The sequence below is a fragment of the Pteropus medius genome, unplaced genomic scaffold, assembly GCF_902729225.1.
Source record: "Pteropus medius unplaced genomic scaffold, Ma_sr-lr_union100, whole genome shotgun sequence".
Lineage (NCBI taxonomy): Eukaryota > Metazoa > Chordata > Mammalia > Chiroptera > Pteropodidae > Pteropus > Pteropus medius.
The window spans coordinates 8,080,446-8,106,397 of record NW_024340701.1 but is presented as its reverse complement, the minus strand read 5'-3'; the positions used below and the strand labels follow the sequence as shown (position 1 = coordinate 8,106,397).

The window sequence follows — 25,952 nt, the reverse complement described above, 5'->3', positions numbered from 1 at the left end:
GCCCCACCCCACAGGCCGTCCTCTTTTCTTATAGGTGGGAAATGGAGGAGGGGGAACCTGAAGGATCTTCACTTGAGGCCAAGAGCTTGAGTGAAGGTGAGTGGTGGTGGTTGGGGCTGGGACGGGAGGAGAACATCAAGACTTGAAACCTGAACGCTGGGCAGCCTGAACCGCTAACGAGCAGTTAGAGCTTAGGCAAAGCACTTCCCTCTGATCCCGTGTCTCGCTGTAAAAACAGGGCTAGAAACGCCTAAGGTAGCGCACCTACACAGCGACCGGCACATAGTGGGTGCGCTGTAAGTTTCCTTTGCTCTCCATTCACTTCTCTCTGGTGCTGGCACTTTTAACCGTGGCTCTCCCACACCAGCGCCGCTCCCGGCCGCTTGTACTTCACGCCTCTTCCCCGCTTCGAAAGTAAATTACTTTCCTCCCCTTTCCTCGAGACATCCCTTTCTGCCTCTTAGAAGCATGGCCAGAGCGAGGGAGGTGTTCCTTTTCTCTTTAAGCAACACCCGTTTATCAGCACAGATGACCACTGTGCTGAGCATTGCGCTTCCCTTCATGAATAAAATAGATGTGCGACATAGAGCCTGCATTTTAGTAGGAGAAACAGAGAGCAAGTAAACTAAAGCAATTGCAATAATCACACACTTCTCATCCCCTCTCCCTTGTTATTTTTCTCTTTAACATTTAACACTAACATGTTTTCCATTTTGATCTTGGTTAATGACCATCTCCCACTACAATGTGAGCTCCGTGAGTGCAGGGGTTTCTGTTTCTTCACTACTATATTCCCTGCCCCTAGCGCAGTGCCCGAAAGGTAGTACTTAACTATTTAATGAATAAATACTAATAGAAACAAATATGGTACATGATAGAGAATGAGAATGAGGGCCTCTGAAGGGAGGTAACTTTAAGGCAACGCCGGAAGGATGAGGCAAGACATCCAGGCAGAGGCAACAACATGTATCAAGGCCTGGCTTTAAGTTGGTGCCTCTTAGACTGAAAAGATAGAGGCTGAAAGGCACAAACTGAGTCTTTAAAATTCATGATTGACATGGCCAGCTCCTCTACCAATTATCAAAATACCGGAGAAAGTGGGATTATTAAAACACAGAAAAGGTAAATTTAAGGCAAAGATGGATATGAATAACCCTCACAATGTACAGCAGTTTGCAGTTCTTTTACTTATCTCACTTTATCTTGAAAAAAATCTTAGAGATTAAGAAATTGGCATAAAGAGGGGACCAGACCTCGTTCCTTCAAATACATACCTGGTTAAAAAAAAAAAGGCAGTAAAAAGGATTGAATTGATGTAACACCATGCTAGGCTGCTAGCTCCGTGAAGGTAGAGCCCATGTCCTATTTACCTCTGCTGTACCCCCAGCACCTAGCACTGTGCCCGGCTCTCAGACCTTATTTGTAAACTGAATGAGAGTACTCACCACTCACTGGAACCTTCCTAATGCTAGGCCTGTACTTGGTGGTAGAATACAGAAATAATAAGACACCACCCTTGCCCTGAAGGGGATCCCAGCCTGCTAAACTTTCCTGAAATCATAGAACCAGCAGTAGAATCAGATTTTCTGAAACCAAACCCTTTCTTCTATAAAAGAAAGGTTTATTGCACACAAAGACTACCCTTCTAAAACTGATGATAGTAAGTGGTAAAAAAATTTGGACAAGTTCTGGTCAGGAAGAACCTTGGGCATCAAGTAAGACGATTGGATTCAATCCATTAGGCAATGGAGGAGCTGTTAGATGTTGCTAAGCAGGGGACCAGTGTGATCAGAGCTGGTGGCAGGTGTGCTGATAGATCATGTAGGGAGACTAGAAGCACATCCTTTGGGCCCATGGGAAGCTCCAGTGTAAATGGATGTGGGAAGCAGGAAAAGTAGAAAAGATTTTAAAGGTTAGGATGCCTGGAAAGTGATTGATAACCAAGAAATAGGATTTCTGGGTCTTCAGGCAGACTTGGTGGTTTGCCCTCTACCCTTCTCAGACTTGTCGCACACCTTGACCTTAGCACTTTATGCATGAATGAAATTAGTTGGGAGGCTCCAGGGTTCCTATAAAATTCAGTGACAATTTGGCAAGTTGGGCCCTTGGCTGCTCTCTGCTAGCCCAGAGCTAGGCACTGGGAGTTAGAGATGAAGACACCCTACCCCCGCTTCTCCTCCAGAAGCGTGAAATCTAGTGACAAAGAGCACCAACCTGGAGACATAAGAAGGAGACCCAGGCGTGAGTACTAATTTTACTACTTCTGGTTTCCTGACCTGGGCTGCTTCTGTGATGAGAAAGAACATGGCCTACCTCTATATGACTGTCCAGAGGACTAAGCAAGGCAGTGCAAAGTAGTTGGCGTAGACTCTGGCCTAGTTGGTGGCATCTATTCTTATAATGATTGTTATTGCTTTAGTAAATAACTCTCCCACTAGGCCAGGAGCTCCTCCAAAGCAGAGACGAGTGTCATTCACCTCTGCATCCCAGCATCTCATTCAGTAGCCCTGCCTAGTAAGTGTATATGGCAGGAATGAATGGGAGGAAATCAAAGGCTGGAACTCTTAGAGGTAGTTAAATGTTCTGTGACATCAGACTTCCCCATGGTTCTGTTCTCAGATAAGAAGGAAGAAACACCTTTTTACTTAGATTTGCCTATGGAATTTTAAATGAGTAGCTTGCTTGCAGGTGAGATGATCAGGTCTGTTTCTATATAAACTGTGAAGTTCCACATGTAAATATGGAGAACTTTGATAAATCCCAAACTGCCCTGACAGTCAGGGATATATCTCAAAATAAATCATAGCTATTTAACTTTTCCTGCCTGATCAGTCTTTCAGCCTGTATTTACCTAATAGCCCTGAAATCAAACTCCCACCCTTGCCCTTCCTTCCTTCTTGCCTTCCGTCCTCCTTTTCATATAACACACATTTTAAAATATACACTGTGCTGTTTTATAAAATGAATAAAAAACAGGTCTCTACCCTCAAGTTCAGAGAGCCCGTCTCAAAGAGGAGAAAGACATGTAAACATGTAACTTCTAAATAGTATGAAATGCCATAAGGTAGAGAGAGAGTCATTCATTTGAAGTGTTTATTGAGCACCTATGATGACCAGGGGTAGACCAAGTACTGCTAGTGCTTGCAGGAGGGAGTGAAGCTAAGCAGGCCCTCACAGGAGGCTCCAGCCTTCTGTTCTCTTCCTCTACCTTCTGTCCTCTTTTCTACCTACTCATCCCTCCTTTGGTGTCAGTTACCCAGATCCCTGTCTCCAGACTCAGATACCTAGACCTGTTTAATCCAACTGACAACTGGATTTTGCACTTGGATGCCCCATGGGCACTCAGCAAAGCTCACACTGAACTTATCATTTTCTCTTACTTCCTATTTCTCCTTAAACTCAATTTCTCTTGAGCCTACTGTCCACTCCAGGGATCCAAGCCAGACACCTGAATGTCCCTTTAACCTCGCTATACCCCTCACTCCCTCACTTCATATCTAGTCATTCCATGCATGTCCTATTAATTCCCTCTTCCATAATTCTCTAGTCGACCCCTGTCCTCTCATCCTGGCTGAAGCTGCCCTTGTCCAGGTCCTTGTCTCCTCTCTCCTGGACCACCACAATCTTTTACTCCTGTTTTCCTGTGGTTGAGGAACAGTATGTTCTGAAACCAGACAGACTGGAGTTAAAATCCTATTGCCACCATTTCAGGAGCTGTGCGGCCTTGAGTAAGTTATTAAACCTCTCCAGACCCCGGTGTTCCCATCTATAAAATGACACCTCTGGCCCTGTGGTTGTAAAGATTAAATGAGATGTAGCAATTTGGTGGGTGACTCACAAACAATGCTGAGTGAAAGAATATGATCCATCTTTGTAAAGGGAAAAACTTGGCAGAGCCGAACTGTAGTGGTTAGGGTTGCAAACGTGACAAAACTAACGAAAGCAAGGAAACGATATATCAGAAGTCAAGGTGGTGGTTACGAGAAAGGGCAGGGGGAATGTGATCAGGAAGGGACTCACATAAGTGGCTTCTGGGATGCTGGCAGGATTCTTTTTACTTTACTGAGTGATAGTTACAAAAGTGTTCTTTTATAACATTTTAATTTATTTTTTAGAATTTTTATAATTATTAAATTGTACATATATGTTTTACTTCATCATTTGAAATATTTTAAAAATTCAATGAGATTTTCTGTGGAAAATGCTTAATCCAGCACACAGAGCACAAGAAAAGGTCAGCAAATCTTGGTTGTCAGTTCTGATTATGTCCTGTTTGTCTCCTCTGCCAGGCACCAGATCCCAGGATGGATTCATTCCTGTCCCCAGTGCTCACACAGAGCATGGCACCCGCAGGCCTCAGGGAGAATGGGAGGAGTAGAGGGGGCCAGAGTGTAACCACATGTTTTCCCTTTCCTAGACTGGTAAGGGAACAGGGTGTGGGCCCCTGACCTCACAGAGCCAGTCCTGCTCTGGGAAGAGCACCCAGCTGTCGCTTCCAGGCTGCCCCAGCCCATTGCCCATGGATGAGAGGAAGGAGGAGGATGATGAGGAAGCCTGGCTGCAGCTTCGGCCCGTGGAGCCCTTGCCCTCCCAGTGCTGCGGCAGTGGCTGCTCACCCTGTGTGTTTGACCTCTATCACCGAGACCTGGCAAGGTGGGAGGCAGCCCGAGCCAGCAAAGACAGAAGCCTGCTGAGAGGGAAGGAGTCACAGGTGAGAGAGAGCTGCTCCTCAGACAAGAGGGCCAGGGTGGCAACATATACCTGACCTTGGCTCTGTGCAGTGTACCTGCTCTAGGACGCTTTCCCTGACTGTACAGCAGAGAAAAAAGAGAGCATTTAGTGGAAGCAGACAGATCCAGGTTCAGAGTTTAGGGGGGGGTCCCAGAAGTGAGTTATGTGTGGGCATTTTACAGGAGAGAGAGATCCATGAGTTATGGCATTCAGAGAAGGCTTCCTGGAGAAGGTACAGGTTGGGTGGAATGTTAAGGGCAGTGGACTGAGACTTAGAAGACATGATTTTGAGTCCCTGCTCATGATGTGACCTTCGGTAAGTAAGTCATTACCACTCAAGCCTCAGTTTCCCCACATATAAAATAAAGATATTAGATGAGATAATCTTTAAGGTTCCATCAATTTCTAAATTCTGCAAATCTGGATTTTAGCAGGTTTGAAGGATGGGTGGGTCGTTCATCCATTGGAGATGGGTGATCTGGACGGAGGGCCCAGCTTGAGTAAATAACCCAGCTCACAGGTAGGAGGCAGCAGGGTGTTTTGGGGAGGATAGAGAAGAGTCTGGCATCTGATGCACAGCAGGTAAAATGAGGCCTGGGGGTCTTTCCCTGGGCCCTTGAGTATCTAGCTAAGGAGCCTGTACTTTATCCTTGGGCTGAGGGGAGCCATGGAAGACTTAAGTGTGAACACGTTATCAAGTTCTCTGGCATTCTTAGATCAAAGCATGAAAGGGAAATAAGGTAGGAGTACTCTATTGTAACAGAAAACTTAGTAGCCAGGATAGCCTTCCTGGGGAAAGTGGGAAAGATGCTTGCAGATGCTTGCGGTTGCTTGCATGTCTCTTGAGCCCCAGCTTCTAGCTGTTGGATATTTTCCTTTTGCAGAGCTGCCCCTCCAAACTGAGTACAGAAACCTTCCTGGCCTTCCACATCAGTGCCATGGACAGAATCACTAAGGACACCTACCGTGTCCAGTTTGCACTACCCGGGAACAGCCAGCTCAACCTGCGGCCCGGCCAGCACCTTATCCTACGGTACACTCAGGTAGTGGGAGAATGGAAGCTTTGCTGCCCTGTTTTGCCATTTGTTAGCTGTGTGGCCTAGGGCAACTGCTTAACAGTGCCGCTCCCCCCCACTCCACATGTCCCGCTTAAGCCTCCATTAATCATCTTCAAAATAGACATAGTAATACATGATTCAAGGGTTTTGGGGATTGAACTAGATAATGCATTTTCATAATAAGTAATACTAATAATAACAGCAAACACTTTTATAACACTTACTATCCAAGGCATAGTTCTCTGTGCTTATACATATGAATTCGTTTAATCTTCACAAGATCCTGTGTGGTAAGTGCCGTCAGAGAGGTTTAGTAACTTGCCTAGAGTCACGCAGTTAGAAAATGTTAGAGCCAGGATTTGAAGGCAGGCAGTGTGGCTCTAGAGCCTGTGGCATTAACCTAACACAGTTAGCACAAGTTGATAGAAGGATACTCAATGAGAATAAGAGACTTGCCCAGGATCACACAGCTAATAATTCATGGAGCCAGGATTCAAACCCAGAGAGCTGGCTCCTGAGTTACATTCTTAACCACTCCTCTGAAGTTCCTTTTTCCTCCCAGCCTACTTTTGCACTCTCCTTATACCTCAGTCCCCACCCTCAGCTGCCCAGGGACAAGACCCTTTGGGACCTCCAGATGGAGGCTTTGCCAGGCAGTTGACTCTATGGGCCTGAGGCTTATCAGAGAGATCTGAGCTGCGGATGTGGATATGGGAATCATTGGTATATACCTGGATGGAATTTGGGAGCTTGTGGCATGGAAAGAGGGAAGAGAAGAGGGCTGAACTGTGGCTACTCCAGCATTTACAGTATTGGCAAGAATAGGAGGAGCCAGCAAAAGAGACAGAAGGAGCAACCGGAGGAGAGGAAAACCAAGAGAGAGAGTGTTACTGGTCACATTCTGGCTACTTGCCTCAAACTGACCCCCTGGTGTTTGTGCCCAGCTCGTTCTAGCCTGTGGCCTGGCTGGTGGTCCTTAAAGCTCACTATTCAGTGGACAGAAGGGGCCACAGGGCAGGTCACAGCCCATGCAGCCTATCATCCATAAATCAGAGATGCCCAGATCTCCCTGCCTTTAGGCTGGCCCTTCTCCTCCACCCACTCTGCCACTCCAATGACATTCCTAACACATGCAGCTGACCATGTCACTCCCTGTTCCAAACCTTATGCTCCATGATGCTTCCCCAATGACATCCTAATCCAGGGTCCCAGCTTGTTTTTCCCACCAAGTTCTTCTCCTCTCTCCTCCCCCATACTTGCCTCTTGTACCAGCCTCATGATCCACTTACCATTCCTGCTTTACATTATCCTACTTCTAAGCTTTTGGCCAGGCTAGTCCCCTGCCTGGAATTACTTCCCTTCCTATCTTCACTTTCACCTGTCAGTGGCCTGCTCATCCTGTAATCCCCAGCTCCAGGAAGCCTCCTGAGGTTCCCCCACTGAGAATGGTCTTTCCCTCCGTAGCATGTCAGTTCTGCCTCTGTTGCAGCAAATGTTACAGTGTTCTTTGCATTCAGGCCATGCCATATGTTCTGTTTATTTCCTCATTTGTCCATAAGCATTTACTGAATATTTCTGTCTAGCTCCCCTGCTTTTGGTGCCTTAGGATAGGGCCTTTTTTTTTTTTTTTTTTAATCTTTGCATACCTCAGAGAAGAGAGTTTTGCACATTGAAGGACTTGAGAGAGGAATGCTCAGGTGCTTTTGAGAAGCACTGAGGAATAGTGGTTAGGAACTTGGCTCTGCAGTCACACAGAGCTATGGGTGACCTGGGCAAGTGCCTTTCCTTCTAGGCCTTGGTTTCCTTATTTGGCTTATTATTTGAATTAAATAAGATAAAGCATATTGTATGCTCGATGTGTAGTAGACATTTAAGCCAACAAGGCTCTTATTACTATTATTCATGATGATCATTCTGGCCTCCTTATTGACAACATTGTGGAGAGGATTCATGCAGGGAGTCGGGTTTTTGAATAGGGCATCTTTGAGGATCCTTCCAATTCCAATGCTCCTGGCATGTGGTAGTGTTTGATAAATGTTAGACACTTGTTAAACTAAGTTGTTTTTATCCTTATCATTCTGTGGTTGAGAAGAGGTCAGGAAAAAACCTCAGTGATGTCCTAAAAACAGCTCACATCATCAGTATCCTTTTTGAAGAACTTTCCCATCTGTAATCCCAGTAGAACCACACAATAGGGACTCAGATGGTTGGCCCCATTTTACGGAAGGGGCAGAGGAATTAATGACCTCCATAAAATGGGACCTGGTCTCACAGCCAGCATATGGCAGTGGGGGGAGCTCAGTGCTCCTTTTTTCTGCTCTAACTTGTTTGTCCCTCAGTAAAGACCACTGGGGATGACCAGACCCCACCTTTACTTTCACTAGCCTAGCAGAGTAGGAACCTATAAAGGTTTGTTGAGTGACTGGCTGACTGCCTAACTGAGTGCTTCTCTTTCCCAGAGGCATAGTAGATGACTTAGAAATTCAGAGAGCCTATACGCCTATCAGCCCTGCCAATGCAGAAGGATACTTTGAAGTTTTAATCAAGGTGAGCTGACTGACCTGGATGCTCTAAGATGCTGTGGACTGGAACCTTCATATGCCATCTTGGTTGGGATGAGGCAGCTCCCACTGATGTAGGACTGATGTGGGACTGATGTGGGAAAAGCCAGTGTTCACATGGGAGGAGGCTGGCTTGAGGGAAGAGTGGGGACAGTGAAGGAAGCCTTCTTCCATCTCCTTTCCTGATGAAGGGGGAGCTGCTGGACCAACACAGGACATATTCCTGACATTTTATGAAAAGGAGGCTCAGACTGATAAAGTTTTTCCTTCTTGTTTTCTTGCCTATCAATGGAAGCGAACACTGACCCTGGGAGAAGGGGAGCCAAGCTGCCCAACACCTATCATGTGCTGGGCACGGGGGTCCAGATAAATCAGACGTGATGTCTGTTTTTGGACAGAAGACCAGTCCTGGATCATATAATTTGATAGACACCATAACAGGAGATCCCAGTCCAACTTACAGTAGCTGGTGGTGTGAGACAGCAGGCTGGGCCTCCTAGCAGAAGATGTGTGTTTGAGCTGTGTGTTTAAGGAGTGGAGAACTAGGGGGGAAGTGTGAGAAGGAAGCTCTAAGTGCTGGGAACAACATGTACAACAGCAAAGGAGGCATGATTGATTGGGGAACTGTTTATCGTTTGTCCTGAATAAGAAGGAGGTGTACAAGGAAAAGGTGGGACGTGGAGGACCTTGTGGACCACAGTAACCTGAGGTCACTTCTGGGTGGGTGGGCAGGGGCCAGAGCACTTGAGTTGGGCCTTAAAGTGGGGAGTACAAATCGGCAGTGGCAGGGAATGGCATTCTAGGCCGAGGGGCTGGATAACCAAAGGCAGCGAGGGATGAAACAGAACAGGGTCTTGTGGGAACTATACCCAGTCTGAATGGCAAGAGCAGAGGTGCTTGTGGAGGTGGCCAAGGTGGTGAGGGTGTTGGCAGAGATTAGGCGATCAGAGTGGGTTGGATAACAAAACACCTCCGAGACCCAAAGAATAGGTACCAAAATTTGTAAGTCATGAAGGTCCAATTATGTGGAACAAATGATTAGGTAAAACAACATGAAATTGCTGATGCTTTAACATTTTTGACTTACAGAAACAGTAGTTTCATATGGGTTAAGCTAATATAAAACTATAGATCCTAATTTCCCCAATGGAATCTTAGGGAACATCATTGCTTAAGAATAGCTTTCCCATCCTTTATCTCCCATGGAGGGCAGAAATTATTATCTCCATATCTTTGATAAGCCTACTGAAGCCTCAGGATAACCCAAGGCCCCACAGCTAGTAAGAAGTGTGGCCGGTAGGTGAGCCCTGGCCTCCTGACTCCATGACCTCAGCACTGTCTGTGGCCTCCGCCTTCCCTGCCTGCCTTCAGAGCCCGAGTGTTTACTCCCTCACACATAAGCTTGGATGGGATCCCTTCTCCACGCAACTGTTTGTCTGGGAGATTCCACAAATCCTCTCCAAATGGCCTGCTTCCCCAAGCTGCTTGTCTGGGTGTGTTTCTGTTGAAAGGATAAGCCTGGAGACAGTTCTTCAGGGCAGCTGGATTTCTCCCAGCTGCAAGGCTGATTTTCTCCTTCGTTTACCAGAAAGCCTCTCTTTAGAGAGATGTTTAATTATCCCTAAGCCTCTGGCTAGGAAGAGCTGGAACTGTCTTTGCGTATTATTGGGAAGGCAGAGGGCTTTTCTCAGGTTTACCCTCCCATGTAGATGAGAAGGAGGAACTTCTGTTTCTCAAGCACCTTCTGGGCACCAGGCACTACTCCTGCCTCTTTATTTTCATTATTTCATTTCAGCCTCATAACCACCCTACAGAGTAGATCATATTATCCCCATTTTACAGGTGAAGGAACCAAAGCTCAGAGAGAGGATGTCATTGTCCCAAGGCCCCTTGGGTAATATGACCCCCAAGTAGAAGAGCAGAAGTTTACTGTCAGTCCTCTTTAACAAGTGTATATTGAGCCAGGCTCTGTGTGGGTGCTGGAGACATGGAAGAATTCTTTCTTGCTCCTTGAGAGCTACCTATGCCATAGGGCCCTAGACTACAGCTGGGGCTATCTCTCCCTGAGGCTGGGGCCAGAAAACAAGGTGTACTCTGAGACACAGCCTCCAATAAGTTAGCAGGGAAAAATGTAGTAGCCCCTCTCCCAGACCTCTTCTAGGCAAGCTGAGGACTTTTCCTTGCTTTATGCATATATGCGGTGTCCAAGGAAGTCAGGGGTGATGCTAGAGATAGCTGTGGGTGCTTAAAAGCATGTCTGATGACCAGAGCCCTATCCCTTCTTCAAGCTTGGTTATAATCTCATTCCAAATTCCTTCCAATCCTGTTGTTTAGTGCCTCCCCCTCAGCCCCACTATATTTTGTCCATTTGCTGTTTCCAGAACAGGATCTGGGCTGTCCTACCCCTGACCATAGCATACCTTATGCCCAGAATCCTCTCGGACCTCCTGCTTCCATCCCCAGTGAATTTGATCTTACCCAGACTTCAAGGTCCACCTCAAATGATTCCTTCTCCAAGAAACTATCCTCAATTCCACTTCATTGAAAGAGACTGCATCTCCTTAGGGCTCTCCCAGAACTTTATCCTTCTCATGGAATATTAGGTAGTCTCTACCTTGTGTATAATTGAGATGTGAGTCCCTCCTACATTGTGAGATCCTTACAGGGAGGCCTGAATCTGGATTAATTGATCGATTTGCTGATTCATTTATTCATTCATTCATTCATTCAGATACATAAGTCTTTTTTATGGTTCAGGCACTGGCCGACTTCATGGAGCTTCGGGTCCAGCTGTCTCTCCTGCAGCCTCAGCATGGTGCTTGGCATAGAGTTGGCAGACCCCCAGGGAATGTAGTCTGCCTGCCCCCCTTATGGAGGAATCCCCTCCACAAGCTTTATATTTTTCATCTTAGCAAGAAGACAATGTAGGGTAATGCATGGATTACAAATGAGTGGCCTAGAAACTGACTCCAGCCCATGAATATATTTAGTTTTGGCCTGTGCAATGTTTTAAAATTTTGAATTAATTGCCGACATTTCAAAAATGAGAGATTTTACATTAAAAATATAGATGTCATACTTCTATGAAAATCAGATTTAGCATCATCGACCCCACAAACTATGTACTAGAATCTACAAAGTGGCTTCTTCCTTTAGAATGAGCATTCATTCCTCATTTTACCCAGTCCCCACCGTTTCCTACTGCACTCTGACAAGTATTAGTTGCCAAAAATCATCTCACACCCCATTCTTCACTCAGTTGTGTTATCTTCATGGCCCATTAGTTACTTGGGTTTGAGACCTCTGTAGTTAAAGCTGGATGGAGGTCTATGGATTTTCATTGCAGCCTCACTGTTACCCTTCTGTGTAAGCTCTGGGCCTCATCTGAAAATTGGGAATGACAGTACCAATATCGTGGGATGATTAGGGTGATTAAATAAGATAACATATGTAAAGTGCTTAGCACTACAGAAAGGGCTCCACACTGATGGCTGACGTGGTTTGTATTGGCAGCATGTGCCTGTCCCAATGAAGTCTCCCTGTGTTTGCTCCCAGTGCTACCAGACTGGGCTGATGTCCCGATATGTCGAGTCCTGGAGAGCAGGAGACACGGCTTTCTGGAGAGGACCTTTCGGAGGCTTTTCCTATAAACCAAACCAGGTCAGTGCCAGCACACTGAGTCCTCAGGAGACCCCTCCCAGCTTAGCCTTCAGGATTGTAGTTTTAGATTTCAAGTTGTAGAATCTCACTGGACCATTCTTCCTGAGCCCAAACCCAATCCCAAGAGTATCCTTGGAGTTGGATATAGGGGAGATGGAATAGGCACTAAGAAACAAAATCGCGTGCCCATGCTCCAGAACTAGCCATGGCTGCCCTTTGCTTAGAAAATCCAGACTCATGTGCTCAGTGTGTAGGGCGCCTATCCCATCTCACCCTCAGATACCTTTCTAGATTCACAGTCCAGTTACAAGACTATAGAGACCTCCCCCTAAGTATGCCCCAAGTCTCCCTGCTTGGGAAGCTCTTCTTCATCTTCATGCTTTGTTCAAAGCCTTCCCTGATGTTCCCGGGAAAAAGTAGTAATTTCTCATCAGTTGGTGCATATCTGGAAAGCAGTTTGGCAGTATGTACTGAGAGTCTTAAAAATCTTCAAATCTTTGGACCCAGTAATTCCATTTCTGGAAGTCTATCCTATGGAAAGAATCCAAAATACCAACTTGTTTGCACATGCTTATTGCAGCTTTATTTATAATAGCAAGAAATTGGAGATAACTGAACAACAGGGGGACAGTTAAGTGCACTGGGTTACAGATACTTGAAAGAATATCCTGGATTTTTAAGTTAAGTACATAAATGATGTTATATGTTTATACAATAAGATCAAGTGACAAACACTAGGTGCAAAATTGAATATACAACAGGCTTGGAAACTAAATTAAAGTACACAGGAAAAAATATGAAAAGAAAATGCAATGAAATGTTAGCAGCTCTGGATGATGGAATAATGGGTGTTTTTGATTTTCTTCATTATATTTTTCAAATTATCCACAACGAACACCTATTACCTTTATAATTAGGAAAACAAAGCTAAACAAATGGAAAAAATGAGTCATTCCTATTTGTTTCCTTTAAAAATAGCTTTTATTGTTTTTTCCTTTATTACAAATGCAGTACATTTCACTACCCCCAAAATGAGCAGATATAGAGAGACAGAAAAAGAAGGAAATAAAGAATACCTATAGACTATCCACCCAGACATGCCAGTCTTACTACCTTGGCATATATCCTTCCAAATTCTCTTCCACACATGGGTGTTTATACAAGCGTGCACGTATGTGTGTATAATATCAAACATGTATATATTGCACCGCCTCTGTGCCAGGCTGTGATTTTAGCACTTACTATGTAGTAACTCATTTAATTCTCACAACAGCTCCTACATACTGCTACCCCCATTTTGTAGATATGTGGTGTACATATAATATTTTTCTACAATATCCTTCTAGTGCTAACCATGCTCTGCCTTGCATTTTAGCTGAGGGTGTCCCTGTGTCCCCCAGGCCCTCGAGGGCAGAGACTAGGAATTATTCCTGTTTCCTCCTAACCTTGAGGAATGTTGTCTTGACCACCTTTTCCATGTGGAGCCTCTTCATGGCTTGTGGCTGCACCTCTGCATCCACAGAACACCACACGAAAGCCCCTGCACTTCTTATCTAGGCAGTTCGTGGGGCCCAGCAGTGAGGAAGAAGAAATGGGGTCTCACATAGTGACACTGGCCCCTGGTGGTGGCTAGGCTAGGCTCTGCCCCTCCGAGGAGGCTGGAGTGCTCCGGCCCTCTTCCCACCCTGCCCTGCTGCTCCGTGGTCATCTTTCTTGTAGGTGAGCATCGCGTCAGCCCAGAGGGCACATTAGCATCTGTTTGTGCATTCATTCCCGGGTATCCACTTAGGGCCAGGCCTGTGCTGGACCCTGGGAGCCCAGAGACAGGACAGACGAGGCCCCTGTCCTTCGGAAGTTCAGTCTGATGGAGAAATAGACACACAAACAGGTGATGACAACTCAGCATGACCAGTGCTATGGGAACACAGGGAAGGACCCCTACCCATGGCTCAGGGAATGCTTCCCAGAGGAGAGCCTGAGCAGTGGTGGGAGGAGAAGGAGGAGCACGACAGGCTAAAGAGAGCACCAATATAGGGCTGGATGGCATGGCTGGCAGTAGGGGCTCAGTGAGGGGAAGGAATCTAATTGTTAAGCCCCAAGCTCCACCAGGCACTTCATGGCCTTTCATGTAATCCTCACGACAATTCTGAGATAGGTGCTATTATGAGGAAGTGCTATTATTTTTTTACCAGTAAAGAAACTGAGGCTCAGAGAGGTGAAAGGACTTGTCTAGATCTTATGGCTAAGGATTTATACCCAGATCTGTATGAATCTTGATACTCCAGGAAGTGTTTTATGCACTTCCTGGAGCAGCATGGTGTGCAGGGGCTGTCAGTAAAGCTAGTGAAAACCCCAACTGTATTCAGAGAGGCCTAATCTCTAGAATGAGGGCGGTAAATACCACACTGCATGGGCAGGCACTAACCTTCAAGGCACTGCCCTTAAAGAAGATCTCCCCTCTTTAAGAGGCCTAGAGCCAGGAAATGGGTTCAGCGAGGAGAGATTGATGGAACTGGGTCCCATTGGGGTGGAAACTCACTTTTATTGGGTCTTCTGTGCCAGCACTGTGCTAGGTACTTATGTATAGTATCTCATTTAGTCTAGAGAGGACTGAGGGGTCCAAGTCGGGGTCCTCAGATGTTTGCAGGGCTGCCCGGGGGCAGAAGCAGTAGCCCAGAGGGCATGGGGGTCAGTGGGCAAGGCTTTGCTGAGAGCAGGTTTCAGCTCATTGTGAGGTGGGAAGATGACCCTGGCAATGGGAGTTAGTCCAGAATAGAGCAAACTGCCTTGAAAGGTAGTGGGCTATCAGCAGAAGTATGTAAACAGGGTCCTGTGAGGATGCTTTAGAAGGCAACCAAGCCACTTGTAGGATGGACTATACCCTTATGTTCCCTTTCAGCCCCCAGAGACCATGATTTCTGTTACACAGATCTCACAAGCTATAGACTTTCACAAGCAAGGATGGTTTCCTGGAGAATGTAGAGAGGAGAACTCAGATGGGTGGGACACCTGGTTCAGGCAAGCCCGAGAAAAGGCCCTGTAGTGGATGGGTAGGGTGAGACTCCCCACTCCACCCCGGTCACATACCCATCCTATTCCCCAGTATGGTGAGCTCCTCATGCTGGCTGCGGGCACCGGCCTGGCCCCCATGGTGCCCATCCTACACAGCATCACAGACAATGCAGATGATGAGACTTTTGTCACCCTGGTCAGCTGCTTCAAGACTTTTGAGGGCATCTACCTGAAAACCTTTCTCCAGGAGCAGGCCCGTTTCTGGAACGTCCGTACCTTCTTTGTACTCAGCCAGGTAAGCCCAAGGTAGTGACTCCTTTCCGTGATTGAGACTCTGCTGTCCTCTTGCACTTGTCCTGATGACCTGCTGTAGCCTCTCTACTTTATGCTATAATAATAATCCCTGCCACTGTTGGAACCACGTGCCTGGCAAGGAAGGCAAGTATTGTCATGTTCATCATGCAGATGATGAAACACACTCAGAAAGGTGAAGTGCCAGCTAGTGTCATACTGATAAATGGGATGAAGACAGAATTTGAGCTGGGGCTGTCTGATTCCAGAGCTCCAGCTCTCACCCACCATGCTTTGCTGCCTGTCATCCACCCTCTGGCATCATCCATTATATGGGCAGGCGGCCTGGTTGTGGAGTCAATGGGCCAGGACAAAGACGTCCTCCAGGATAAGCTCCTTGAGGTAGGGACCATGTGTCCGGATCACCACACTCTCTGCAGTGCTTTGCACAGTGCCAGGCACAAGGTAGGCACTCCCTCCATCAATGATTGGTCGAGTAAACTGGATGCAAGTTCACTGCATTTATTAGAGTCCCTGCCACATCGCTTTGTCCTGCATGAGACGAAAGCTGCTTTCCAACTCCCCAGGTTGCAGATACTCTAGCTGGAAGCGACTCTGCCTTCTGACTCCTCTTCCCTCTGATTCCCCATCCCTTCCACTCACTCGGGCCTTCCCAGGCCCTCCCTTCTGGACCATGGCATGGTGGGGAGGCATCATGCCATTTATCTCAAGCTAGGCCCTCAGCTCTTTTCGTTCACCTTCCTTCCCCTGCGCAGTAGCTTTTATTCCTCTTTCCCGCACCCCCTAGGTGGAGGGTCCCTGCTAGGGGTACTCCCCGCCACCCATTCTCTGTTGCTCAGGGTCAGCTTCGTTGCCCTGTACTTTGGAACATTCTTCTCATCAGTTTCCTCTTTGAGGCAGCTTTAGAGTGTCCCTAAAGACATATGTGATCCTTGACATTGTGGGGGTGGGGGTGGGGGTTGTTCAGAAAACTGCTTTCCCTTCCCAACACCAAAGATTCTGGGATTCCCCAGGGGCCAGGGTCTGCGGACCTGTCTGTGGGGCACAGTCGTCGAAAGGGTCATGCTTGGTGGACATGAAGGCCAGTGTGCAGCCTGAATGGGAATGGGGCTGTGGGAACGGCCACTGCTGTCAGGCAGCACACTCAGCCCTGCCCCAGGGCTGGTCAAGGAAGGTGGGAGGAGGGGCAGGAGGCAGGCACCTGGCAGAGGTGCCCTGGCTGTTGGCCAGCTTTCCTTTTCCCCAGCCATGTACCAGGTGCCTGAGATACAAAACTGAAGATGAGCTGCTCCCTGCCCTCCAGGCACTCGCCTGTATATGCAGAGATAGCCACTGAGATGGCGGACAGTGACTCCCTCTCATTGAGCACTTTCTCTGTGCCTGGCAGTGTTCTGAGCACTTTGTGTGTGTTAACTCATGTAACTCCACCACAGTCTTAGGAGGTTTGTATTGCCACAATGCCCATTGTACAGATGTGGAAACTGAGGCACAGGGAGATTTAAGAACTTTGTCTAAGGTAGCACAGTGAGTTGGTAGAGTCTGGTATGGACCCAGGTGGTCCTGCACCAGTGTCCATGCTCTTAACTGCTTGTTAGTGTAAGGTAGCGAATGGATGGGTGCTGCTGAGCGTGTTCAGGATGCTGCAGCAAGCAAGGAGGGCTTCACAGAGGAAATGGCATCTAAGCCTGGGCTTGAAGGTAGAGTTTAAGTTCACCAGTAATAGAGGGCCTTCACTCCTGAGCTGGGGCTTTGATGATGCCAGTGGCCTGGGGTGGGGCAGGCGTGTGGTCTGGCTGTCGATGGTAGGGTCAATGGAGTGAGAGGTGCCTTCTGCCTGTCTGTGCTCCCTCCAGTCAGGGTGCTTCCCCTCCTGCCTGAACCTCAGTGACAGCATCCTCAAGCAGCTCCTTCCTCCAGCCGTCCCCTGTCAATTTGTCTTCCATCCTGTAGCTGGAAGGGCAGCTCTGACCACACCACCGCCCTGTGTCCAGCCCTTCCCCGGGCCCCACTGCTCTTAGGACGATGTCCAAGCCCTCATGGCTGTGCCAGCCCTCTGTGGCCTTGTCTCCTAGCCCATCCTCCCTGCGTGCTGTGTTCTGGTGTCTCTGGTCTGCTTGTGGTTATAAGTGCTCTGTGCTTTTCTGGTTGCTGGGCTTTTCCTCACACCATTGCCTTGCCAAGGAGCACTTTTCCTCACTTCTTCACCTGACACCGACTCATCCCCCACATCTCTCTGCTGAGGTGTAATTCTATCCTGGAAGCTTTCCCAGAGCCCCCAGGATGGTGTGTTTGTGTTTACTGTTGCAGCCTGGGCTTGCCTTTTTCACAGCACCCACCCCACTGCACTGTCACTGTTTACGGGTCCCCTCCCCACCTGAGCAGCAGCCAGACCCAACGCATCTCTCCTGAGGCAGTTGGAGTGGGCTCTACTGAACCTAACTGGCCCGAGGGTATCGGGCAGTGAGAAGGAGAGGAGAAGGAGAGATGAGGCCAAAGGGCCCTGCTGGTCTCTGCCCTCAAGGGCCCATGGGATGCGTCAGAGCATGGAGGGAGCCGCAGGAAGATCCAGGTCATCACAGAGGATCCCCTGTCAGCACCATGGTGCTGTCCTCAGAGGGCCGTCGGCATCAGACAGGCTCTGCGAGGTGAGCTCCAAAGCCTGGTGAGTGCACCAGAGATTAGAGACCTGCACCCACAGAACCTCTCCCAGGGTTTCCCCATCACCCTACACTCATCATAGTAGCTCCGAGAGGTCACTGTCACTCAGCCCTGAAGTGGCAGCAAAGCTCTGATTCCAACCCCAGCCGCCATCTCCATCCTGCCTCTAGTTAGTCTCAGGATCTAGAAGCTTGTGGTAATGGAATCTGCAGAAGTCTGAATAATGCTGTTCTGTCGGGGGGAGGGGAGGTTTGTTTTGGGTGCTGATTACATAGTTTCTTCTTTTTGTTAAAGTTCTTCAAACTATATATACTTAATTTCTACAATCTTCTATATGTAATACTTCAATAAAATGTTTACTTAAGAGAAATTCCTCCAAGTCAGCTGGCGATAGAGCTTTTCTTTGGTGACTTGGGGGATGAAAGCCACAAGCTGAAAGAGAGAAGGGACCTGGGTCCCTCGAGTACTGTACACCCCCAGAACTACCTCTAGCCTTTTTATGTGAGAGAAATAGACTCCTCTCTTGGTTAAGGCACTGCTGCCTGAATTAGGCAGGGTGAGGCGAAGAGCAGCTGCCATGTCCCCAGAGTCTAGCACAGTGCCAGGCACAGAGTAACCACTCAGTAAACATCTGTTAAAGCAACAGGTTAAACAAGTGAACAAAAGTTATACTTCAAGGATAATGGTGATAGACAACCTTGGAAAGATGCTGGGAGACCCACAGTCACGGGGAGAAAACATTACACCCAAAGTGACAGGTGCAGCGGTCCCCCGGAGGCAGTGAGAAACAGTGGGGACCAAATCCTAGTTCTGCTGCTGCCCCTGCCTCATTGTGCGTCCTGAGGGACAGCTCTCCTCCCTGTGCCCTCACTATTGTAGGAGGACGACTACTCATCACAGGCTGGTCGTGACTGTGATCCGAGTCCCAGAGTGAGGAAGTACCTGGCTCTTAGTAGGGGTAGGTGAAGGTTGTCTTCTCACCCCCTCTGCCTTAGTTTCTTCATTTGGCAGAGGAGAGCTAGCTACATGAACTTTGAGGACCCCCCAGAAGTCACCCCTGCTCTTTTTCATTATCCCAGGAGAACTCCCTGGAGCAGCTTCCCTGGAGTTACCGAGAGAAGACCTGGTTCGGCCGCCTGACCCAGGACCTGATTGAAGAGCTGGTTCGCTCCTGTCGGAGAGAGCCGTTTGCATTGGTCTGTGGCTCAGCCGAGTTTACCAAAGATATGGCCAGGTGTTTGCTACGCGCAGGCCTGGCTGAGGACTCCTACTTCCTCTTCTAGGCCTGGCCTCCTTTCTAAAGTCCAGGCCAGGGGCCTGCCAACAGGACACAGGAAGAGGCACAGACTGGAATCAGAAGATGTGGACAAAAGACCACCACTAACTTGCCAGGTGACTTTGGACAGGTGTCTTTGCCTCTTCACACCTCCATCCCTCATCTGCCCCATGGAGTTACTGACTCCCTCAGACCGGAGTCCTGCTGCGCAGAGGGAAAACAGGGCTGCAGGAGTCTGGGGAGAGCAACCGGCCTGGAAATGAGAGAGGACCGCACCGAGGAGTTGGCAGGAGAAGGGGCTGGAGGAGCTTCCCTGGTTCCTCAGGTCAGAGGGCTTGTGTGGGGCTCCTGTTGGACCCTGCCCTGTAATGTCCATTTCACAGCCTGTTTCCCCTAGAGACTGGGTACCCTTGTGTGGCCTCACTGCTGGCTCAGGTGAGGTGCTCACTAAGTGTTCAGGGAATGACCACAGGAGTGGCTGAGAGATTTCTGGAGGAGGAACTTGCCTTAGGTACCTCCAGTGCCATGAGCCTGACACTATGAAGGTCTTGGGTGCTGTGACCTGGCCACGTTCTCGGAGGGAGGTGGGGCCTTGGATTACCTCTGTTACATATTGGCCCTAGGCCTTTCCTGCCACAAACACATCACTCTCAGTCTCTGTTCCTTGGCTCAAGAGCCCAGCCCAGAGTCCTTTTTCTAGCAAAAGAACCACAGACTCAAATACCCCTCCCTCCTGCAGGCAGCCAGCTCAGCCCTCTCCTTCAGCTCTGGCACCCTGGCTACGGTTGCTATGGAGATCTAAAGATAGAGCAGGAGTCAGGAGACCTGGGTCCTTCTCCCTGCTCTGCCCACTGAGTGGCTACTGATTTGTGATCCACCCACCCCCTCTACACCCCGCCTCCTCCATCCTGCATGAAGCATGCCCTCTCCAGGGAGGCCAGCACTTCTGGGCAGCGCACTGCAGTTAATGAATTCTGCTTTTCGCAGCCTGGGCTCCAGTGTGCTGCACCAGCTCAGGCTGGCTATAGGCAGTCAGTCCCAGAATCAGAATATTAAGTCTTGGAATCTCAGAGCGAGAGAACCATAGAATCATAGACTTAGAATTTTACGGTCATAGAATCACAGTCCTCATTGTATCAGAGATGATACGTTCAGGACTCCAGAGAGCATCCAGTCTGCCAGATTCATTGTATCAGTGAGGCTAAGTGACCTGCCCAAGGTAAAACAGTCCATGGCAGGGCCAGCACTAGAAGTCAGGTCTCCTGATGTCAGCTTTGTGCTCAGAGTTCTGTCCGCATGATTTTTAAACTAGGCTCCACAGGACACAAGGGTTCCTGGCATAGCAGCTGTGAAGGGATGGCCAGATGGGAGCTCCAGGTCCCTGCACCAACCAGAGCAGTTTTATTTTTATCCTATTTATATCTTGGGGCTTGGATTAATTTTCATTTGTGAAAAAGGGTTTACCTGTACCTCCCAAAAAGTTGCGACAAATCTCTGCTGTTCCATGTTCAGTAAATAATCATGACAAGCAGTTGAGGGGATGATGCCAAAGGTTTCACACTATTTCACATGCAGAATTCCATGGTTAAATAGATGTGGGGAATATACCTTTGTCAAGAATCATGTACACAAGTATATTAAAAGCTCTGAAAAGTCCAATGGTAAAGTAACTTTTTTCATATTCTTTAACTCAGAGTGTCCCAAGCTTATTTAACTGTACGACATTTTTATCTACTAGAATCTTTTGAGATCAGCGTGCCATGGAGTGTGCTTTGGGAAATGCTAGTCTATTGCAGAGGCTTTTTCACAGTGTCATGTGTGGGAAGACCCTGCTCTGAGTCAGAGGTCCCAGCAGGAACTGTGATTTCTTTCGGCCTCGCCTATGACTTGGGCAAGACACATTTCCTTCTCAGGGCCTTGGAAGTCCAGGTGTCTTCCTCTACGCCTTCCTCTGTCTCAGCACATCCTAGTGACTCTCCTCACAGATACTCCTGCAGGGCCAGTCAGGAGCCAGACTCTGTTCTGGGCACCAAGGAAGTAACAGTGAACGAGGCAGATACAGTTCTAGTAAGTTCCACTGGGGAACTTACAGCCCAAAAAGGAGGGCTAAAATTAAACCAGTAATTTTGAAATGAATGAGTGTTCTAGAAAAGGAAATATGGAGAGTGGAAGTTAAGGAGAGGGTCTATCCTAGGAGAGGACCAGGAACACGTCTCTGCACTGAGGAAAGAGGCTTCAAAGGCAATATCCTCACTCATAAGGGTGATAGGGGGTCCCTACTTAAGGGGTGGGAAGTCTGGGGCAGTTCTTGTGTATCTATCCTTGTCCCCTTTTAGATACTTGGCGTTTAGGTATCAGACAAGGTCACACAGTGATAACCAGCCCCTCTTGTCCTATAAGGTCGCCCTGTACTTCATATCACTCCATGTGGGATCTGTGTAGCCAGATACTGGTGGGGTCTCTTATCATGGCACATTGGTGGGGGGACTCAGCCACATCTTTGGTGCCAAGATGCCAGAGGGCTCATATTATCCAGAAACTTGAGAAACTGTGGCTGAGTGCTGTGCCTCACAGGACGCCAAGTGAGCCCAAGAAGAGGACTGGTTGGGATGTGTGAGGACAGACCTCATTGAATTGGTGGTGAGGCTCCTCTCAGCTGGCCCATTGCATTGCCGCCACCTCTCCTGATAATGCCCCCGCCACATGTTGTGGGAGGTGTGCTATCTGGGTGATGGTACACAAATGACAGCTGCCTTAGTCCAGCCCTCACCGTGTTTTGCCTACGCCACTTGAGTATTCCCCTCATTGGTCTCCCAGCCTCCAGCCTCTCCCAGCCTCCAGCCTCTCCCCCCACACTCCCCACACAGACTGTAGCCAGACCGATTTTTTTTATGTGCCTGTGGTAAGAACACAATGTGAGATCTATCCTCTTAACACATTTTTAAGTGTATAATACATTATTGTTGACTATAGATACAGTGTTGTAGAGCAGATCTCCAGAGCTTATTCAGACCACTTTTTCTAACGTGTCCGTCACTCTCTCTTGCTTAAGATCCTTCAATGGCTCCCTACTACCCTTAGGATACAGCCTCTCAGCTCTGTTTACCTTCCAGGCTTATTTTATGTTACTGACCCCTTGCCTTTAACTCTTATGTTACAAACTTGTTTTCTTGCATCAGTCAGTCCCTTCACATTTGCTGCTCCCTCTGCTTCCTTCCTGTCTTACACTCACCTTTGCCTCTGTCTTTCGAGGGCTTAGCTGAGTGTCACTTCCTCTTGGAAGCCTCGCCTGCCTCTGCCGCTCCAGGCTAGGTAGTCAGCAGTCTTGTGCTGAACCTGGCGGGCTGCCTCCTTTGTACGTGAGTACATCAAGGCCCCGTACTGGGGCCTGTTCATCATGTCCCCAGTGTGGGAGAGTACTCAGTACATCAATGTCGAATTCCTGAATAATAAACGACTAATGTTCATGGTGTACTTTACAAGTTGAAAAATGCTTTTCATCTATATTGAAGCACATAATCATCACCAAAATGCATGCTATTCTATTACCCCAGTTTACTGATAAGGAAACTAAACTTCTAAGACATTAAGCAATTCTCCAAGGTCATGTAGGGGTACACAAATTCCAGCATGCTGCAGTTATTATAATGTGTATATGTGGCACATGAGTGCACCAGGAGATGTATATAAAGATTTTCATTGCTGCACTGTTTAAAAATAGCAAAGAATAAAAACTATCTGTCCATCAATAAAGAGAATGGAGAAATGTTCTGTTCTATAGAGATTCATGCAGCGGAATACCATACACCAGTTAAAATGAATGAACCAGGTCTACATGTATCAACATAGACTAAATCCTAAAAACGTAATAATTGAGTGAAAAGCAATTTCTAAAAGGAAAGATACAGTGAGATACCCATATTTGGAGAGTTTAAAAGCACAGAATAATGCCAAATGCTCAGGAAGGAAATCCACCAACTTCAAGGAACCTCTGGGGATACAGGGAAGGGGATAAGATAGGGCGAGGGGGGGGTCCTTTATCTGTGTCACTTTATTATAAAAATATTTGAAATAAATATGGCAAAATATGAACACTGGCGAATCTGATGAGTTCATTATTCTGCTTTCTTCTGTTCTACCTTTTTTGTGTGTTTGAAATAGTTCAATAATTAAAAAAAATAAGGTTAAATATGTCTACTCAAAGCGCTTCAAAAACTAGAGGCTTGAAAATATTCATTGCTTCTCCCCGACCTCAGGATAGGCTATGCCCCTTTATGCCTACAGGTCTCTCATTTGAAACAATTTGTGAGCGCCTACTATGTGCCAGCCCTGCTCTGGATACAACAGTAATAGTTGTATTAATTACAACAGTAATAGTTGTAAATAATGCCCAGCACTCCTAGCTTACATGCTGTTCCCTCTACTTGTCCCTTTTCTTTTCCTCATAAACTCAAATGAGAGTGACTTTCTAGACACCACAGTTTGGGACTCCTTTTTCCTTCTTTTTTTGCTTTATTTCGTTCCTTTTTAAATGACCTAGGTTGAGATCTCTTTACTGATTCTGTTAAGTATCCAGGGCAAGTTACTTGGCCTATCTCAGTTTACTCGTCTACAGAATAGGGATGGTAGCATGTCTCCAGGGTTGTGTGAGGGTGAGGAAAACGTGTGATGCCCAGGTGCAACATGAGAAACCAGTCCACTTCTCTCCCTGGAGGCCCTTCCCAGTGGTGCCTGGCTCATGACTGGCCTGAGGACAGCACCTGTTCTCAAACTTTTCACCATCAAGAACTCCCGTTTGTTATTTTTCCCATGCTTTGGAAGATTTTGATCCCAAATTGCATGTATTAAGTCATTATTCATTTATCTCCCATTTTTTATTAATCAAAGACATGGATAACTGCCCCTGAGAGCTTCTGATCTGTACAGCCAGCTGGGAGCTGCACGAGGTTGACAAGATTCCAGCCAGAGGCAAAGGCATTCAACGGTGTGTGTGGTCTGAGGAGGTATAAATGTAGGTGCATCGTACTCATTTTCTTTTAATTGACCATTAAAAGAATTGTAGAAGCTGCCGGCCTTGCCTGGGTGGGCGCTGCTTTGACAAGTCACTGACTGGTGGGCTAGGGGTTGAGTTTTTAGGGCCAGGCTCTAGTATGAGGCGCCACGTGGGTCCCAGACCTCTCATCCCACAGGGCTCATTTCAAATAGACGGCATGTACCAGCACCACCCAGAAGAGTGTGGGGTTCACATACTTGGAGGTGGCAAAGCTATCTGTGTGCGGTTTCCACAGGCTCTGGCTAGAGACCACCAAATCATCCTGCCCCTTGGTCCTGATGTTGACAGAGCACGCTAGCCTATAATGGGGTGAGGTAACAGCCTTGACCAGATCCCAGATCTCGGCACTTAGCACTGCAGCCAGGTAGGTACACTGGGCTGGATAGTAGGCCACACTGGCCAGCTTGGAGGGTAGGTGAGCCTGCATCAGCTCCTCCACCTGGATGCGAGGGAACTTCACCTCTAGCCTGTTTGACCACAAGGGAATCAGGAAGGAGGAGAGGGAGGAGGTGATGGTGGGTGTGTTTGTAACAAGGAACATAGAATTCCGGCTTGAAGCCTAATATGTTGAACATAGAACCCTGAGTCAGAGCATGCAATTTGGGACATTGGGATGGAAAATGGAATGCAGAACCTGGAAGGCAAGAAAATAGCTTTATAACTATATAGTGCTGTGCAGAGATTAACCTGGCTTCTGACAATAAGTGCCCGAGGCCCTGTGCCCTGATTCCCCTCCCGCTTCCTGCACCCCAGGCACTGGCCCTCACCTGCTCCTGGATGATGCCGATGGGCCACTGGTGGTTCACCTGGAGTCTGGACTGTATTTTCAAAGACATCTGATGCTGTAAAAGTGAAAGTGAGCATGGAGGCAAATGACATTTGCTGAATGTCTGCTGAGTGCCAGGTTTTTGTCATCTGTTCCAGGCTGGGTTTGCTACATAGCTGACTCTGAGCACAGATTTCAGTCCAAGAAGTTTACATGGGAGGTGATTTAGGGAAGCATGGTGAGGGAGTCGGGGAGGACAGCTAGCAAAGCATGTGTTGAATGGACAAGTTACCCCAGGGTGGGGCTGGAGCTCATCAGTTGAGGTCCTGCCAAAAGGCGGCAGAACGGCCCCTCAGAATCGTCCCACCAAGGGACACTTATACACCAACACCCGTTGTCCCTCAGGGCCTGCGGCTTGCTCCCAGTGCACCAACTCCCTGCAGTTGTGGCCTCCCAGGGCTGCCTCAGTGCCTAGCAGCCAGAGAAGCCCTCGGGCAGAGAGATGCAAGAAGTCAGGTGCACGGAGGAACTTTCTTGAGGTTCCTCTGAGTGAGCTGGGTGATAGAGGTGACACATCAGCTGTGTCTGCTAAGCTATCTCACTTATTTCTGACAATCTTCAGAGAGCAGTAGCTTCCCCATTTTTTAGGCAAAGAAAAGGATGCTCAAGAGTTAAAGCAGCTGGTAGAGAAAGTGCTGTTCTTGCACGAGGGCAAGGCTCCACAGCATGTCCGCTCCTACCCGCCCCCCCACCACCCGTCTAGTGCAATGCCTGACTAGTGAGTGTTGAAGTGGCATCTGCTGAATGAACGAATGAGCTGTGGAAGGCACATGACCATAGGGGTAGCTACTGCTCTTCTATAAAA

At 47.8% G+C, this 25,952-nt stretch overlaps 1 protein-coding gene across 9 annotated transcripts; it reads left to right on the top strand.

The window, feature by feature from the left end:
- The first annotated feature begins 12 nt into the window (after positions 1 to 12).
- On the top strand, positions 13 to 23,017 carry CYB5RL (cytochrome b5 reductase like). 9 transcript variants are annotated; one of them, XM_039886965.1, is made up of 8 exons: positions 13 to 96; positions 4,418 to 4,711; positions 5,616 to 5,764; positions 8,249 to 8,336; positions 11,864 to 12,010; positions 15,114 to 15,317; positions 17,856 to 17,979; positions 19,072 to 23,017. In XM_039886965.1, the coding sequence occupies exons 2-8, from the start codon at positions 4,520 to 4,522 to the stop codon at positions 19,146 to 19,148; spliced, it is 981 nt and encodes a 326-aa protein (XP_039742899.1). In that variant the 5' UTR covers positions 13 to 96; positions 4,418 to 4,519; the 3' UTR covers positions 19,149 to 23,017. The 9 variants fall into 9 exon arrangements, with proteins under 9 accessions (XP_039742899.1, XP_039742906.1, XP_039742893.1 ...); XM_039886972.1 differs by lacking the exon at positions 17,856 to 17,979 and having other exon boundaries at positions 11,906 to 12,010; XM_039886959.1 differs by lacking the exon at positions 17,856 to 17,979.
- The last annotated feature ends 2,935 nt before the right edge of the window (positions 23,018 to 25,952 follow it).